General features: G+C 37.7%; 1 protein-coding gene across 2 annotated transcripts; it reads left to right on the forward strand.

Annotated features, from left to right (window-relative positions):
- Positions 1-1,549: 1,549 nt before the first annotated feature.
- LOC104086181 (growth-regulating factor 4-like) lies at positions 1,550-17,073 on the forward strand. Of its 2 annotated transcripts, XM_009590377.4 has the most exons (5): positions 1,552-1,844; positions 1,955-2,181; positions 14,477-14,855; positions 16,199-16,659; positions 16,752-17,073. In XM_009590377.4, the coding sequence occupies exons 2-5, from the start codon at positions 1,983-1,985 to the stop codon at positions 16,757-16,759; spliced, it is 1,047 nt and encodes a 348-aa protein (XP_009588672.1). In that variant the 5' UTR covers positions 1,552-1,844; positions 1,955-1,982; the 3' UTR covers positions 16,760-17,073. The 2 variants fall into 2 exon arrangements, with proteins under 2 accessions (XP_018622847.1, XP_009588672.1); XM_018767331.3 differs by having other exon boundaries at positions 1,550-2,097.
- The last annotated feature ends 2,783 nt before the right edge of the window (positions 17,074-19,856 follow it).

Genomic DNA, 19,856 nt, shown 5'->3' on the forward strand with positions numbered 1-19,856 from the left:
GAAATTCTACTTTAATGGCATCACTCATTATATGTCAAGTTTGTTAATGACTCATTATTTCTAATATTAGGAGGTGTAGTTTCAAAAACTAGAATAATAACGCAGTTACACTAAATGAAAAAATAAACAAATAAGAAATAAAATATACAAGTAATTACATGGAATCACAAGGAGTAAAGGTAGAGAAATAAAAGATAAATAATGTACAATGAAAAATATATTTTAAAGTAAAAAAGAAATTTAAAAGTAAAAAAAATAAAATAAAAACAAAAGGAAAGAATTAAAATAATGAAAATAAAAAGTTATAAAGAAAATAAATTAAAATAAAAAAAGAAAGAAATTATAAAGTAACCTTGTAATCCAAACAAGCTCTAAATGTTGCTAACATTTTATTGCAACATTAGTATGGGAGGAGAAAAAAAAAAAGGCGACTATATGCTAAGCTGCTATATGCCTATAGTATGTTAGCGAAACCCGTTTTAATATTATAATGCTAATTAACTCCAATATCTCTTTTGTACTTCTATTAAACTTGATCCTCTTAAATTTCCGTTTGTTAAGATACTTTTCTTTAACAATAATACAGGAAGTTAGACACAGTGGTCACAAGCAACCAAAGTAAACTTCATCACATGGAAGAAACTTAAATGTGAAGAGTACCCAGCCCGAGAATTTCAAGACTTCATTTACAAGACATTTCCCTCCTAACTCAAACAAAATATGCAAAGGGAAAAAGATTGCTACTACAAATTGATCTTTTTGTAGTCAATCATCCCTAATAATTATTGAACCTTAAGGACAAAGTTTACATTTTTGGTAGTTTGGTTTTATGATACTATCACATGATATTTCTTGAACTACTAAAGATTATGGTGCGAGGGTAAATACTTATTCATATTTAGGACCTGTTTGGTCATAAATTTTGTCAAAATAAATTTAGATTTTATTTGGCAGACACGTGTTTGGTCATAGATTTTGCCTATATTTTGGCAAAATCTCAAATTTCAAAAACAGCTCAATAGTTGGTTTTGGGCCAAAATATCACTGTTACATTTTTTAAAAATTGCCACAAACTTTTGTATTTTATAAAAGAGCCCACCATTTATTATTTTGTAACAATGTTGCTTTGTTTTTTCATTCACCTGATAGTGTATCGTGTAATTCATTATAAAAATGATAATTTTGTATTAAATTTATCAAATGAAAACTGACGTCCAAATACATTTTCATCTTCAAACCAAACTTCACTAAAATTAAATTTTTCAGAACAAATTTAAAAATTCATGGCCAAACTTTAGGTTAACGAGAGGTCTTGATTTCAAACTTTGCAATAAAGTTATCTCTGATAGGTAATTTTTAGCTAAAGTAAATTTTTTTGATCCAAATATGAATTAGTCAGAAAGGGATAATAACATGGTACAAAAACCAAAGAAAAAAGAAGACCATATTTTGAAAATAGAGTAGTGTTACATCAATGGACCACAAGAAGACATAATTTATCTCCCCTACCCCCACTCTGTTAGGTCCCCACATCAGCCTTTCTTCTTCAACCCCACCAATTTATTCCCATGTCCCAATGCTTCCCTTAGCCTCAACACTTCACTTTCTCAACCTTAAAACTCTTCATTAACTTTGCCAAAACTCCTCTTACAACTCTGCTAAAACACAATTTCAAACATTTAAAATCTCCATTTGAGTAATAATGGAAGTATTTACTAGCTAATATAATGAAGTGTACTATCAGTTCTCTACTCTGTACTTCTCTCACTTAGCTGTTTTTCCAGCTTTTTTCATTCTGATCTCTTTCAATGTTTGTACAAACCCTAGATCTGTCCCCCTCTTAGGTAACTCCAACAACCTTTGCTCTCTATAACTCACACCAAAAAAAAAAACACGCACACACACACTGAAGCAACTTTATATTAACTGCAGTTGTGATAATTTCTGGGTGCAGCTTTTTTCTTTTTTGTGAAGTGGATAATATGAGTGGGACTACGACGAGGACGGTGGCGGAGGATGGTTACAGGCCGCCGTTCACGGCGGTGCAGTGGCAGGAGTTAGAGCATCAAGCAATGATATATAAGTACTTAGTGGCAGGTATTCCTGTGCCTCCGGACCTTGTTCTTCCTATACAACGTAGCTTTGAAACCATCTCTGCGAGGTTCTTCCATCATACTAGCTGTATGTTTCTCTTTCTTCTTTTAGTAATTCCCATTTTATTTTTTATTTTTTCATAATGTTGGTGTTAGACCAGCTTGCATGTACCTCAAATATTTCATCGGGCATTTGCATCCTCTCACCAGTACAGTTATCCAGTAACTTTGCCCACCTAGGTTCAAAGTCTAGAGGCGGATGGATCTCATTTCAGTAGGCGAACTAGTATTTTTGACACAAAATATAGATATATATGTGTATAAATTAGAGGGCTTAGTTCAAGTGGCAAAGGTTGACGGACGTGTGACTTATGCAAACTAAGTGTCGCTCCCAAACGCACAAGTATACGTGGTCGTACAAGTAATAAAATGATAAGTAGAGTGTCGAACCCACAGAGACTTGTATTAACTACCACTAAATTCACCACGATTGTTATTCAGTCGAGTCAATCAGAGTTCAAAAGTGTGATTATACTAAACAATAATTCTAACTAGTAACTATATTATCAAGCAGCAAAATGGTTGTTGTGTATTCAGTAGAGACAAATATTCCAGGGTTGTGATCGATTCACCAATCCTATTGTGTTCTAGTTAACTCTTCCTTTCATACAATTCACTCATGGTTGCTAATTAATCGAACAATTGCTGTCGTAGCCTTCCCCCGAAGTACTACTCGCCTATTCAAAATAGATTAACGCCTATATTCCTATGAAATCAATCTATTAAGAACGCATTAAGATTACGATATTTAATTAAGCACGGTGACTAGGTATATTCCTATTCTAACCACAAATCCCCCCAGAGTTAAGATCATGCTCTCTTCAATTCTTCTCTAATCTAAACATAACTTTCCCAAGCATAACATAGATAGTAAATAGAACCTAATTGCTGGCCAGACAATTAAGCAATTAATCACAGAATTAAAGAAACAACCATATATTAGTGAATTGTAATTAAAGTTAAGTCAACGTTAAACAACAATATTTATGACTAAATCACAACCCCAGAACTATGGGTTTTAGTCACTCATGATAGTATCAAACAAATTCACAAGTGTTGAATAATTGAAAATACTAAGAAAAGATGAAGAAAACTGAGATATCCTCGCTCCCGGATGTTTCTCGTGTGTATTTTTTCTTCAAAGTGGCGTCTCCCTTCTCAAAATAGGCTTAGTCTTGCCTTTATACGCGTTGGGTAGGTCTAGGGCCGAAATAACGTTGTCCCGGACAAAGTTGGAGAAATTCCCGTTACCAGCGCGCAGGGCAGCGTGGGACGCTGGCCCTTTGAGCATTCTGTAAATGGCGCCACAGGTGGCGTGGGGTGCTGCCTGTGGCGTTGCAATTCAACATTTTCTCGTTTTTCTCCGTTTTGGCTCAAATCTCGCACCTTTCGCCCCCTATTGCTTCCGGATAATTCCTACATATAAAAATACCACGAATTAACATAAATCAATACATTTTACATCCGAAATCTACGAGACACGAGAAAAACATGAGGCGATATACATATAAATATATGTATTTTAAACTAAATATTAACACCCCACACTTAGACTCTTGCTCGTCCTCGAGCAATGGGACTATCAAATATACCCCAACTACGTCCAAATCTCAACTAGAGAGGAACACTTCAATTTTTTTACCATACACGCTACCCTTGACTATGATCGACACCGGCAATCAAGCATGACCATACAAAATTCACATTCTTCCCGTTTTAAACATGCCCGAGTCTATTATTTCAATTCAATCAATCCAAACAACCTATCCGTCACCACCCTACCTCAAGAGCCGACTCGTTACCACTAAGCACCCTCAACTCGCACACTCACCCAACAAGATAAGTTTACAACATTACCAATCCTTCATGAGATCACGTGTCCTCACTAACAAACAAAAGAGTGAATATAGAATAGTCCACACATTCAAGTATGCCTTTGAACATAATTTAAGGACGTCACATAATTGAACAAAATTCGCTCACTCTCACAAAGAATTCATGTGCATCCCGTGGTCGTACCATAAGTTTGCCCGTAGTGTACATCTCTACTAATCTAAGCTAGCCAAATCTAGGATCAATTAGGATTTTAAGATTATAATGTAGGCTAAGGGATGGGTAAGATACATTTAGGAATAATGACTAACCCTCCCAAGCACTTTAATACACTACACTCACAAATCGAGCATATATTCTTCTCAACCAATTCTCTCACCACAAACCATATACAACATAGCCCTTTTTTTCAATTAAGCACTTCTATACTCCCACTAGTACAAATTAGTAAGATTAGGAGGTGTGTGTTTTTCTACATTATTTGAACTATCATTTTTTTTTCTTGTAATTTTTTTTTCCTACACACACTCCATACATTAAGGTTCATCGGCTAGTAACCTTTTTTCACACTTTAGTGCACCAAAGGGCCTTTCCATGGTTCCACTCGAAAGCTACTCCCCAATCTCCCACCTTACTTCTTTTAGCGACTAAGTGCCTTAGGAGGTTAAGGTTCAACAATCTCAAATTAAGAACAAAATAAGATACGAATTGTAATGTGGGTGCCAAAGAAAAGGTCTATAGGCTCAAAGGGGCTAGCAACAGAAAATTTTATTTTTACGTGACAAGCACATCTATGATCAAGCAAGAAACGTCTACGTCATCTCCTAGACTAGCATAACTTAATGATTTTGCTTCGATTAACACACGGGGCAAGTTCTAGATTACACAGGATAGCACAGAGAATCACAATTCCTCACCCACACATTGCACATGACTCAATCAAGACGGTTCTGTTCAACTCTCACGTCAAGCAAACACATATAATTGAGAAATTTTAAGCAATATTGCACTATGTGGCATACAAGTCAAACAACTGCGAAAAGGCGTCACATAATAGGCTATTTATTTTACTCAGGCATCACAATTCAAATCAAATGTACGGGAAGATAGAGCGCATGCCATAACCTAATGTGCCAGCACCAAACACGTCAATAGGTATCTCAGAGCAACTCAGTTTCTTCCCCTAACCTACTCCTAAAAAAAAAATAAAGTACCCGATTCGAGCTACACCCTTGGAAAAGAACCGGCACCCAAAGAAAAACCAAGGAATACTACCTAACTATCCTAAAATGAAAAAAAAAATCTTTTTGGTGTTTTTAGTCGGACTATATCCCTAAAGAAAATTGTCCAACAGATCCATCGTCGGGAAAAGTCCGAGCTTTTTCTATTTTTTTTTTCTTTTTGTATTTTTGTATTTTTTTTCTTTCTTTTTTCTAAAACAAACTAGACTAAGTAAAAACTAATAAAAAGAAACAAATTGATACAATTTATACAAAGTACATCACAAGCAGTAGTTATCCCACCCCACGCTTAGCATATGCATAGTCCCCGATGCATGTGAAAATGTAAAGCAGAGTAGGGTGAAAAGAAAACTCCCTGCTAGTCGGAGTCCTCCTCCTCAACATGCCCGCCATCAGCAGCTCCGGGTTCAGCATCATCATCAGGTCCCAGAGGCACCAAATCCATGGGCCCCGTGACCTCATCACCAATCTCATCCTCCGTGTCGGAGCCTTTGTGAGTGTTCTCGTCCTCCGATGGGTGAACGAGGTTGCCAGGTGCAATCCCCAACATCTCTTTGGAAAAACTAGACAAATCATTGCGTAAATGCATACGCTCCTCGTCTGATACACCCATCCTGCTCATGATTACTTTTAAGGAGTTATAGAGATACCTGTTGAAGTTCTCGTCTCTTTCATTCCGTGCTGCCTGAGGGAGCTTAGACGTAGTCTCCGACAAAGATGTGATGTCCAACAGCCCTTTAGGAGCCACCACCACCTCGTCATACCCGGGGTATTCCGGCACCTCTCGGGAGAGCATATACTGCGTGAGCAAATTGCCAAAGAAAAACCTCTTAATCTGCCGCCCTAAGCGTGTGCGGGCCATCTCCCCCAGCATGATATCAGCCACATTAATGGGTCTCCCAGTCGTCAAAAAGAATATCACACACTCGAGCTCGAGTGCATTCGCTGTTGTGTTCAACTGGCATGAGTCGGGCATGCACGAAATTCTGCCACACTTTGGCGCTCTTGTTGAAATCAGAGCGAACCATCTCAAGATGGGTATCGCCCTTAGTTCTGGTCCACTTGGCATTTCAATCGACGCCACAAAGAGTGTCGTATCGCCGTGTAGCTTGGGCTTTTGACAAATTTTTGTAGCCTCCGCAGGTCAGAGTTCTCAACCCCCAAAAATTCACATAAGGCCCGCCTATTCAGTGACACGTCTTTTCCACGGATATGTGACCTGAACAAGTCCGCATTCCAATTAGCATACAATTCTCTCACCATGCTCAAATTTGCATGGCCGGGGCATTCTAGGAATTTTTCCATGTTCAGTGCTCGCAACCGGCCAAGCACGTCCGGGAAGTTCTTTTCTAAAGCTTTCACATTAATGCCCATCTCGGAGACGTACCACCCATATAGCACGAAGTCCCTGTGCCATGCGATAGCAACATCACTGACTAGTTTCAAACGAGGCCTCGGTTTCAATGGTGCCTGCTGTGATCCTTCGGCAACTTGTTTCCCTTTAGCTTGCCTAGATGATCCTTCTCCTTGCTTGTGCTTTTTAGGCGCGGGGGCAGTGGTGGAGGACTTCCCTACTCCCTTACCTTTGTTTGCATTATTACGAGCCATAGCAACCTACAACACAAATAAGCATGAATGTGAGAGAGAATGAAGAACTTCGCCTAAGGTTGCCGCGAGAGTCAAAGATGGCCCACTTAAAACCGAAGGCTCAATGTGGTATACTCACAATCGTGGTTTAAAACGCACAAGTGTTGCACCACAAGACAATGGGTACTCATGACTTCCCCATGCCGCACAATTTTTAGCTCACGAGTTATGCCACACAAATCAAGTGGTCGATCATTAACCTCTACAACTACGACACTACATTAGCTAATTCTACAAAGTGCTACAACATACATAATACAAGATACATGGTGTGAGCGACATGTGCACATTAAAACCAAGCTCCGAATTATGTAAAATCATCCCCAAACACCCCACACTTAGCCCGATATCACATACAACTACACTCGGTTACTCAGACTTCACCGGTGCACAAAATACTCATTCAAACATTTTAGCAAACACATTGTGGGCATGAAGTGTGTGCAACTTAGTTCAACAATGGTGGAACATGGTGACCCTCCAAAATTTCAACGAAGTAGAGAGAATTCTAGTTTACTACTCCGTATACATTACAACAACAAGGTCGTCACAACCAATTTCATTGCACAATAGGGCCACCCACCATAGAAAAGAATTCCAAAAAACAAATTATTAGGGATATTTTTGGGGCTGGGGTGTTTGAACAACGGGATGGGGAACTTTACTCACAAAATAAAATCAATGGAGAAGAGGGAACATACCTTTGATGAATGAGGATGAAAGCAAGCAAGAAAAACTTGAGAGAAAGAGAAAGGGGGTTGCGGCAGAGAGAGAGCGTGAGCGAGTGAAATTGGGGAGGGGTTAGAGTTTTGTTGAATTTGTTTTTTAATTGAAGATGGGTTAGTTCAAGTGGGTTCTTTCATATTTCCTGCTGATTTTATTATCTTGGATTGCGAGCCTGATCAGGAAGTCCCATTTATTTTGGGGCGTCCATTCTTAGCCACGGGCCGAGCTATTATTGATGTATGCGAAGGAAAGATGACGATGAGAGTAGGTGATCAAGTGGAGGTATTCAATGTGTATAAAGCATTCAGATTGCCAGCCCACTATGAAGAGCTAACCATGATTTATGTGGTGGAAAGTGATGTAACGTCATTGGTGTCTTATATGAGCCCCAAAGATCCTCTTAAACGAGGTTTGATTGGGGATGAGGAAGACAGTGAAGATGAGATGATGGGAGAAACTGAGCAAGTACTTGACATGTCTTGTAGTTATGTCCATGGGTTTGGGAGATTTGAGGAGTTGGATAGGCCTATCACTCTGACCCCTCCTAAGCCATCTATTGAAGAAGTTCCAAAGCTAGAACTTAAGCCCCTTCCAGCGCATCTACGTTATACTTATTTGGGGAACTCTAATTGCCAGTGATTATCTCATCCAGCTCGACCGATGTACAAGAAGAAAAATTGCTCAGAGTACTTCGCGAGCATAAAAAGGCTATTAGGTGGACAATTGCTGACATCAAAGGAATCAGTCCATCATTTTGCATGCATAAAATCTTTCTGGAAGATGGACACCGCCCCAGTGTTGAGCAACAAAGGAGATTAAATCCCATTATGAAAGAGGTCGTGAAGAAGGACGTAATTAAACGGCTCGATGCATGTATCATCTTCCCTATCTCTGACAGCAATTAGGTAAGCCCAATGCAATGTGTGCCCAAAAAGAGAGGGATGACTGTGGTAGAGAATGAGAAAAATGAGTTGATTCCTACTCGCACTGTGACGAGGTGGAGAGTTTGTATTGATTACAGAAGGCTCAACCGCTCAACAAAGCAACCCGCAAGGACCACTTCCCACTCCCATTCATTGACCAAATGTTGGACAGATTGGCAGGGCATGAATATTATTGCTTCCTTGATGGTTATTCGGGGTACAACCAGATTGTCATATGCCAGAGGATCAGGAGAAGACCACTTTTACTTGTCCTTATGGCACTTTCGCCTTCAAGCGAATGCCGTTTGGTCTTTGCGATGCACCCACAACTTTCTAGAGGTGCATGATGACTATTTTCACCGATATGATGGAAAAATTTGTGGAAGTCTTTATGGATGATTTTTCAGTCTTTGGGTTTTCTTATGATGACTTTTTGAAGAATTTGAGCAAGGTGTTGGCCCGTTGTGAAGAAACAAATCTAGTGTTAAATTGGAAAAAATGCCATTTTATGGTGCAAGAAGGCATCTTGTTGGGTCACAGAGTGTCAAGGAGCGGCATTGAAGTTGATAAGGCGAAGGTGGAGGCGGTTGAAAAATTACCTCCACCCATTTCTGTGAAGGGTGTCCGGAGTTTCTTGGGACACGCTGGATTCTATAGACGCTTTATTAAGGATTTTTCAAAAATTGCTATTCCTTTGTGCAGGTTGCTTGAAAAGGATGTAACTTTCAATTTTGATGAAGCGTGCCTAAAGGCATTTGAAGAGCTCAAAAAAGCAGTTGGTGGCTGCCCCCATTATTGCGGTATTGGATTGGTCCTTACCATTTGAACTTATGTGCGATACAAAGTGATCATGTTATTGGAGCAGTGCTAGGCCAGAGGAAGGACAAATTAAGGAGGCATTCCCGGAGTACTCTGAGCAATTTTTCTTCTTGTACATCAGTCGAGCTGGATGAGATAATCACCGGCAATGTCTCAGAGTTCCCCAAATAAGCATAGCGCAGGTGCACTGGAAGGGGCTTAAGTTCTAGCTATGGAACTTCTTCATTAGATGGCTTAGGAGGGGTCAAAGTGACAGGCCTGTCCAACTCCTCAAATCTCCCAAACCTTCTTCAAGCGCAGGTGCAAGACATGTCAAGTACTTGCTCAATTTCTCCCGTCATCTCATCTTTACTGTCTTCTTCATCCCTAATCAAAGCTCGTTCAAGAGGATCTATAGGGCTCATATAAGGCACAAATGACGTCGCATCACTTTCCACCACATAAATCATAGATAGCTCTTCATAGTGGGCTGGCAATCTGAGTGCTCTCGGCCCGTGGCTAAGAATGGACGCCCCAAAATAAATGGGACTTCTTGATCAAGCTCGTAGTTCAAGATAACAAAATCAGCAGGGAATATGAAAGAACCCACTTGAACTAACACATCTTCAATCATTCCTTCAGGATGAGCAAGGGAGCGATCATCCAACTGTAAAATTACCGTTATTGGGCGCGGCTCACCCAACCCCAACTGTTTGAACACAGATAGCAGCATCAAATTGATGCTCGCTCCAAGATCACACAAAGCTCAGTCGACTGCATGCATACCAATCTAGATTTGGATAGTGAAACTACCCGGATCCTTCAATTTCTGAGGTAGTTTGCTTTGAATTCTTGAGCTACATTCTTGAGGTAGTGCCACAGTCTCGAACTCGGTCAACCTCCTTTTATTTGCCACTATGTCCTTGATGTATTTAGCATATTTGGGCACTTCTTGCAGGATGTCAACCAGTGGAATATTGATTTGCACCTGCTTCAAAATATCAAGAAACTTTTTATAAGCGGCATTATCCTTCACTTTCTGCAATCTCTGAGGGAACAGAGGTGGTGGCCTGACAACTAATGGTGGGGGTTGCTTAGCCACCGCTTCTTCAGCTGGCTTCTCTGTCTCCTTTGATTTTTCTGATTCTACTTCTATGGTGGCCGGTTTCTCATTAAAGGTCACTTGTTTTCTCTTTTTCGACTGGACTTCTTCTAACCGTCTTCCATTCCTCAATGACACAACATTAATAGGTGCCTTAGGATTAGCCTCAGTGTCGCTTGGAAGAGCTCCAACTAGTCGAGTATTTTGGGCATTGGCAAGTTGCCCCATTTGTCGCTCCAAATTTTGAATTGCTGCAGCGTTGGTTGCTGCTTAAGCTTGCTGGTCAGCCATTAATTTCTTCATCATGTCCTCAAGGTGACTCGTCGGGTTTGCAGGTTGTTCAGCCTGAGGTGGTCTATATTGCTGTTGAGGCGCTTGTGGCCTGTACTGATTTTGAGCACCTTGGTTTCCACCCCAAGAGAAGTTTGGGTGGTTCCTCCAGTTATAATTATAAGTGTTCCCATACTGGTTTGTCTGGCCCCTATTTGCATTATCCACAAAACAGACAGACTCTGGATTAACTGGGCATAAGTCGCTCGTGTGACACTCTCCACATACTTCACAAAATATTTGAACCTGTTGCACTGGCTGGGCTTGTTGCTTGTTAATAACCAAGGTCATCTGATTGACTTGGTTGGCCAATGTGGCAATCTGGGCTGATAATACAGACAATACATCTAACCCGAGAACCCCTGCAGATTTTTGCACTGTGTGTCTGCTCATCTCTCCTTGCCAATCAGGATTGCTTTTGGAGAATTTGTTCAATAACGCATATATCTCATCAAAGCTTTTCTCCAACACTTGACCTCCAGCTGCAGCATCTACCACAATCTTTGTCTCAAGGATGTAGCCCTTCTATGAAAGTGTGAGCTAACACTTCGTTTGTCTGATTGTGATGAGAACAGTCTCTGAGCATCCCCTTGAATCTTTTCCAAGCTGAGTATAAAGACCCCCCGATTTCTGTTTGAAGGCGACTATCTCACTTCTGATCTTTGCAGTTTTGCTGCCAAAAATTTCCTTGCCAGATCATTCCATGATGTAATAGAATTAGCTGGTACTGCCTTCAACCACGCTTTGCTTCGCCCAACAGAGAGAACGGGAACAATGTGAGCCTCACATAGTCTGGAGTGACTTCGTTAGTGATATAAGTATCACTAATCTCCAAGAAGTTCAGGATGTACTGTTGTGGATCCTCGTGTGGAAGACCCATAAACTGCCCATTCGCATGTAGTAGCTTGATCATGCTCTGTTTCAGCTCAAAGTGCCCAGTGATTCTAGGCTTCACAATGCTGGAGGTGACATTAGCAATGCTGGGCATCGCCACCTCCTGAACAGCCATATGTTGCTCCTCTGCTATGTTCACAGGAAATTGAACAAGTGCCTGAAGATTATTTGTGTCCCTTGCTTCCCTTAACCTCCTGTGAAATGTTCTCTCAGGTTCGGGGTCAAAGCCTTGAAGTCTGTCCTGGCTTCTTACCCTTCGCATTCAATCAAGGTTCCTGAGAGCAGAGCAACAATTAAGTAACGTTAAACTTGACGAAATAAACAATTAAAGCTAAAACTAGAAAGTAGTCAATATTCAAGTCCCCGACAACGGCGCCAAAAACTTGTCGCTCCCAAACGCACACGCAAGTATAAGTGGTTGTACAAGTAATAAAATGATAATAAAATGATAAGTCGAGTGTCGTACCCACAGAAACTTGTATTAACTACTCACTAAATTCATCACAATTGTTATTCAGTCGAGTCAATCAAAGTTCAAAAGTGTGATTATACAAAACAATAATTCTAACTAGTAACTAAATTATCAAGCAACAAAATGGTTGTTGTGTATTCAATATAGACAAATTTTCTAGGGTTGTGGTCGATTCACCAATCCTATTGTGTTCTAGTTAGCTCTCCCTTTCATACAATTCACTCATGGTTGCTAATTAATTGAACAATTGCTCTCGTAGCCTTCTCTCGAAGTACTACTCGCCTATTCAAAATAGATTAACACCTATATTTCTATGCAATCAATCTATTAAGAACGCATTAAGATTACGATATTTAATTAAGCACGGTGACTAGGTATATTCCTATCCTAACCACAAATCTGCCCCCCCTCAGAGTTAAGATCATGCTCTCTTCAATTCTTCTCTAATCTAAACATGGTTTTCCCAAGCATAGCATAGATAGTAAATACAACCTAACTGCTGACCAGACAATTAAGCAATTAATCACAGAATTGAAGAAACAACCATATATTGGTGAATTGTAATTAAGGTTAAGTCAACGTTAAACAACAATATTCATGGCTAAATCACAATCCCAGAACTATGGATTTTAGCCACTCATGATAGTATCAAACAAATTCACAAGTGTTGAATAATTGAAAATACTAAGAAAAGATGAAGAAAACTGAGATATCCTCGCTCTCGGATGTTCCTCATGTGTATTTTTTCTTCAAAGTGGCATCTCCCTCCTCAAAATAGGCTTAGTCTTGCTTTTATACGTGTTGGGTAGGTCTAGGGCCGAAATAACCTTGTCCCGAGCAAAGTTGGAGAAATTCCTGTCACCAGCGCCCGTGCGCTGCCTGGCGCTGGCCCTTTGAGCATTCTGTAAATGGCGCCACAGGTGGCGTGGGGCGCTGCCTGTGGCGCTGGAATTCAACATTTTCCCGTTTTTCTCTGTTTTGGCTCTAATCTCGCACCTTTCGCCCCCTATTGCCTCCGGATGATTCCTACATATAAAAATACCATGAATTAACATAAATCAATACATTTTACATCCGAAATCTACGAGACACGAGTAAAACATTAGGCGATATGCATATAAATATATATACTTAAAGCTAAATATCACTAAGCCTGATATTTAAGTGGAGAAGGTAGAGGGACGGGCCTATTATCCCGAGTTTTGCATGGAAAAACTAAAATTTATGGAATAGTATTAAATTTTGAATCCATAATTTAAAAATGCAATGAATTTAAATTCTGAATCCCATTCTGAGATCCAGGTCTTTCTCATTTAAAGTAAAAACGTTCCGTTCTTCATTTTGTAAGTTAATTTGCTCATTTATCAATAGTTAATACTTTTAGCTTCTTTCAGTAAGCAGTGTGCTGGAACTTGGAAATGTCTGCATTTCTGAAAGAGAAGTTTACCATGCTTTGATAGGGAAATTGGAGCATGCATATAAAGAAAATTGCTTTCCACTTTTTTTGGTCTAATATTTTTTTTAAGGCAGTACAATCATTAGTAGCCCTTACATTTTGTTTTCTCCTCGTTCTGTTTTCTTGTTTGGACATTTACTGATCCATTCATTTTTGCTTATTTCTGCGATTCGTTAGCCCTAAGAGAAACATTTCTCTCTTTTATTTATTGGGAAGGACCGTAGGATAAGTCTCTTTTGATTTTAAGTAGGTTACTAATGTAATCTAAATGAATATGGCAAGTGGTGGACTATATCTTTGTTTCTTTTGTTTCACAAAACAGTAAGAGATATCATGTTATTGATTTCCAGAGGCTCATTTGGTGTTTATTTTGGTTTTATGCATAATTTATAATTTATAGGCTGCATTATATCTCAATGTCTGTGAAGTGAATAAGTTTCAGTCTCTATTCTGGTATAATTCCTATCTGTTGGGTTTCTGACTGCAGAATGGCCAACCAAATATAGTAAAATATTTCCTTTTTGTGTTATAAAGTCCTATTTACTTCGCTTTGCAGTGCATGTCCTATTTACTAGCTATCGCTTTTGCTCTGCATTTTTCTTCTGGATTTCATGGTGTTCCTATTTTTCCTATGATTGCTGTGGTGATACTAATATTATCTCCTTTTATCCTTTTGTCTTTTTGTTTTCTTGAGCCGAGGGTCTTTCGGAAACAGCCTCTCTACTCCTTCAGGGTAGGGGTAAGGTCTGCGTACACACTACCATCCCCAGACCCCATTAGTAGTATTTTACTGGGTTATTGTTGTGTTATAAAGTCCTTTTTAGGGGTTTGATGGAGAGGTGTTGCAGCCATATCTGTTTTCTAGATAAGGAACTTATTAGCTTGTATCTTCTGTGGTCAGTGGGTTATTGTTCCTATTATGGAAAGAAGTTTGACCCTGAGCCAGGAAGGTGTAGAAGGACAGATGGAAAGAAGTGGAGGTGCTCCAAAGATGCATATCCTGACTCAAAATATTGCGAGCGGCACATGAATCGAGGCCGAAACCGTTCAAGAAAGCATGTGGAATCTCAATCTACTTCCCAGTCCCTGTTGACAAGTATGTCGAACAATGCTACTGGAAGCAGCAAAATAAGTGGAAATTTCCAAATTAGCAGCAGCGGAAGCTTACAGAACATGCCATTATATTCTGCTGCTTATTCAGAAGAACCGAATTATGGAAGCACTGGAATGAAGACGCAGATGGAGCCTGTCTCCTATGGGGTAGATAACAAGGCATATAGGTAAAGTCTCTTTGTCCTCTATGGTTCATGTTTTCTTTAGGTGCTTTTTTCTCAGATGTACTTGTTTATTTTTTCAAGCAGTTGGCATTTTGTTACTTAAATGGGATCTTCCTTGAATGCTTATACAATGTTGGGTAAAAGTTTGGTCTTTGGCTGTACTTGGTGATGTTCAATACTGGTTACATGTGAAAAGGCTTGCGTATATGATTTGTGTTTCTGTTGCGAAGTAAAGATAAAAACGTTACAATCAAATCTTTTACATTTGGAAGGATGCCAAATAGGTCATACTCTTCTTGCTGAAATACAAATTTCCCTATTTCCTTGTGACATAATTCGAGTTCCAAATAATCTTATATGCAAAGGTTTAATAACAAAATTTTGTAGCGAGCACTAAGGGCATATCAGTAATCATGATTTTATTTTTTCTGCCATCCTGTTGTTTGCTTGATAGGACTTCGAGGATTCAAATCTTCTAATTCTATTCTAAAGAACTTTGAAGGGGGAGTAGATTTCCTTTCTCCATTTCTTTCTTAGTCGACCAAGAATACTTGGAGTTAATTTATCATATTAGCTCTTCTTACTAATATGAAAAGTTTTTATTGTAATGACAGCAAAAAAATTGTATGGACTTCTTTTCAGTATCATTTACTTTTTTTAAGAAACCACAGTAAAAACTTGTTGAGAGAGAGTTGCATCAATTTTGCGGCTATTACTGTAGAAAGTGACGCATGATCATGTCTGCCAATTTTTCCTGTCTTAAAAAAGGACTATTATATGTGCACCAAGATTATTATATAGTGCCTAATTTCGATAGGATACTTTCAGCAGTTCTAAGGACAGCAAGCAGCTTCGACAGCATAATAGGTTGTCTTAGAATATGAGCGCTTTCAGTTTGAATTTTCAAGGGCTTGATCAATGTTAGAAGTGGAACTGCAGAAAGAAGTAGATGATATTTATTGGACTCTCAGAGTTTGGTCACTAAGAAACACTGTGACTGGATTTCTGAATAGGTAAGAGAATGGAAAAAGCTAAATAAGAGAGATGTATAGGCCATAAGATACATGGTATAGACTTCTTTGGAGAAATAAGTGATGTAACACCACAAGAACCCAGAATAATTAGGGCCGACTTGGTCAATAATCATCTGGGTACTTGAAACTAGACTACATGATTTACTACGAAATACTAACAATGTTGCTTAAACTGGAATATCCAAAAGTAATTGTTGCATTCCAACCGAAAGATTGGCAAAATTCATTTATTTTTATATAGCAAAATTGAGCTGCACTTGTCTTATAAGTGGTGTAACATCCACATTAATGAAATGCAAAATGCCAACACAGATATTTCCATGGAATGGCTGTTGATGCTGATGAGCAGAATTTCTCTCTAGAAGCTTCAGCTAGTATGAGAAGTTTAGGGATGGGATCTAATGCAGACAGCACATGGTGTTTAACACCACAACTTCCCTCAAACCCAATGGTGAAACCAAAAAATGACACTCAGTTGCTATACGACTCGCCTCAAACACGACTGCCTCATCCATTTGAGCCTGTGATTGATGCAACTATTTCGAAACAGCAACAACATTGCTTTTTTGATAGTGACATTGGCTCTCCTGGGACTGTAAAGCAGGAGGAACGTTCTATGCGCCCTTTCTTTGACGAATGGCCTACAGCTAAGGAATCGTGGTCCAATCTTGATGACGAGGGATCCAACAAAAATAATTTCTCCTCTACTCAGCTGTCCATATCCATTCCTATGGCTCCGTCTGACTTTTCAAGGAGTTCTTGTTCCCCAAACGGTAAGTTAACATCCTTCGGCAACTTGTTTATTCAATTAAAGTTGCATTCTATAGCATTGGAGCCATGACTTTTGGTTTTGTATTGGATGCAGATGTTTGAGAGATGCTACCATCGAAATAAGCAGTGTCTGGTGCTGTACTCAGGAACATGTATTGCTAGTGACAAAGTAACCTCTACTTGTATGAGTTGTGTACTTTTTTTGGTTGCTGGAAAATCCTGATATAATTGCATGTCTTTATGGTGGATTTTCAACACTTTTAAGTGAGATGGTTGAAAAAACAAGTGCAGCCCAAGTTTTGCTATATGTATGAACAAAAATAAATGTATTTTGCTGTTTGAGCTGGGGCCTGGGAGTTACAATGACCAGCCCAAGTTTGCTAAATAAAAAATAAAATTTATTTTTCCTGTCTTCACTTACAAGATTCCAAGTTTGAGCGACTTATTCAATATATACCCTAATAGTTTACATTATCATTATAATTTTAGGAATTTTTACACAAAATAGCTGCCCAAATTCACCGTTTACACAAATACTTGGCTTTATTCTTGGTTCTTGAGGAAAGAATATCATATCTTCTATGCTTAAGTTTCCTTCACTGGAAAGTTCTTGATCTTTTGGTGCCGTTTTTCTTGCCTAATTATTTGCAAAAAGTAAAGTTATTTTTAAAAAATGATGTTTGTTTCAAAATTTTGATGTTTTTTTCACAAGAAGTTGAACTTTTTAAGTTAAAGAAATACCAAAAAACCTTTAACCAGCTATTTTAAACAAAAATAACTACTGTGAATTTTCACTGACTGCGTCTCCATTTAAATTCGTTTTAGACCAATATTATACAACGAAAATAATCCTAGAAGTTCTATTTATTTTCTATAGGCATTTGAATCTCATAACTTAAAGTAAACATGCTAATATTACTAAAATATATTTTCAATTAATTGGTGTCGGTCGTATAATTTTTTTTTTCTTCCATTATTTTTATCTTTCACTAGATCTATTAAGATTGCAAGAAAAATATATTTAATTTCTTATATTGAAAAACTTCAAAATAATTTAAATTTTTAAATTTCTGTTGCGCCTTATTTTGGATTTTTATTTTATGGATTTAATTTTGACCTTGTTGAGAGATAAGAGAAATGCAAAACTGTAACTTTTTTATAACTAGTAATTTTGGGAATTATGAGTATTATTAAATAATTTTAAATTAGCTAAAACTGTATCTCTCTTGTAACTTGTCGTATTTTCATTTTACTAATATCACTTAATTATGCTTTAGGTGAGATGATAGTGATGCTTGTCCTGCTTTTTTATAGAGTCGACCAATTAAGTTTGTTTTTAAGTTGTATAAAGCATGTTGTGTTTCTTGCAGAATCATACATTGTATATTGTACGACTAGGTTGTTGGCCTGGCCGAGAGCTTCAAATTTGTAATATTGACAAAATCAAGATGCTGCTCTATCTTAACTTTCTTCTTCTTCTTCTTCTTTATCATATTGGTTAGGACAAATATTCTAATTCCATTTTGATACATTTTTTATTTTCTTTCCCTTTGTATGTGATTGTGATTATCCAAATTATTAATCTTAACTCGTATTCCTATGTGTTAAAGAAGTTCCAGAGACATTCTTGTTAACTGGTAATTACTTCAAGTCATTCATTGCTTCACTTAGTAAAAAAAAAGAAAAATGTGTCAGGGGGCCTTTTCTTAGCTCATTTTCACTAACAAATTCCGTTACCTTTGTCAAAACGGTTTTTTATTTATAGAGTAAAGTAATAATGAAAAACTTGAAGTCTTTTTTTTGACTTGAGATCAATTACAATTCCTCGTTGCTCCAACGATCGTCTTCTATTCTCGAGGAAATCCTAATCAATTTTTTTGCTAAGTAGAACAAAATCAGTGAGATAGAAATTGATACGAAAGGAACATGAACACAGAGCATTTGCAAAAGATAAATGGATATAAACTCATGAATAGAAGAGAAAATGGTCAAACTTGTTACTTGAAATTGAGCTACTTTGCTCATTTTAAACTTTTGATATATACTCCCTCTATTCACTTTTACTTATCTACTATATGGGTGAGGGTATTGATCGGGTCGGTTCGGTTGTAGATGTTATTGGTTCGACATATCAGTTATCGGTTTAGAAATATATTAAACCGATAAGATATCGGTTAGTCAGTTATCGGTTCGATTATTAGTTTACCCGATAAGAATAAAAAATATTCAAAAAAGTTTATGTTCTTATCATAGAAATCGTGACCATATTGTTAAGAGAAAGGAACTGAAATTTTTTTCTTAAGAAAGGAGGGATTAAATTTCAACTTTAGAAAAGAATTTTTTTTTTTTTTTGCATGTGAAAATCTCAACGAATGATCTTAATTTTAAAGTTATAAGTTACTAGGAGTAAGGAATAAGACATTCAACATTCTAATCTTACTAAGTATCTCACTGCGGGGCGGGCATAATTCACAGAAAAATAATAAAATTCTAATCTTGTAAATGCTAAAGAATCAGTGCAACAAAAGAAACAAATAGAAAAACTAAAAATATGAAAAGTTTAAAACTTACTCTAAGGATTAAGATCTGAAAATGAAAAGTAACTGCTCTGAGAGAATGAGAGATGAAGTCATAAGGTGGCTTTATATACTTTGTGGGTAAAATTATAGTTTTGATAAAGCTTATTGGGTTATCGGTTAAACCGTTAATAAAATTGAACAAACCGAGACCCAAACCGATAACCCAATAGTCAAATAATATTAAACCGTTAACGAAATATTTATCCAATAATCCGATATCGATAACCCAATAGTATTTTCTTGTTTTACTTTTATCATTAACTACTTATTCCCCAAATCATTTACTAAGATTTTTTGAAATACTATAATTATTATGGGTAAAATTATAAAATAAATACTTCATTTATTTTTTCTTAAAAGAAGTGCAAAGTCAAAAGTGGATGTGATACTTACTTTCAAGATTGAAGATTTTTGTTACTTGCCATAAATTCATATTTAAAAAACAAATAAGTGGACAACTAAAAATAAATGAAGGAAGTATTATTTTTTGCTATTGAGCTTTAACAGAGCTTTAATATGAGGATAATTTTAAATCATAATACCAAGTTAAGGTATACATATGGACCTTAATTTAACAGTAGCAAATACGAAACACTTTGCTAGTGTCATGAATGGATAAG

Source organism: Nicotiana tomentosiformis, chromosome 12 (genome assembly GCF_000390325.3).
Source record: "Nicotiana tomentosiformis chromosome 12, ASM39032v3, whole genome shotgun sequence".
In the NCBI taxonomy this organism is placed as follows: domain Eukaryota; kingdom Viridiplantae; phylum Streptophyta; class Magnoliopsida; order Solanales; family Solanaceae; genus Nicotiana; species Nicotiana tomentosiformis.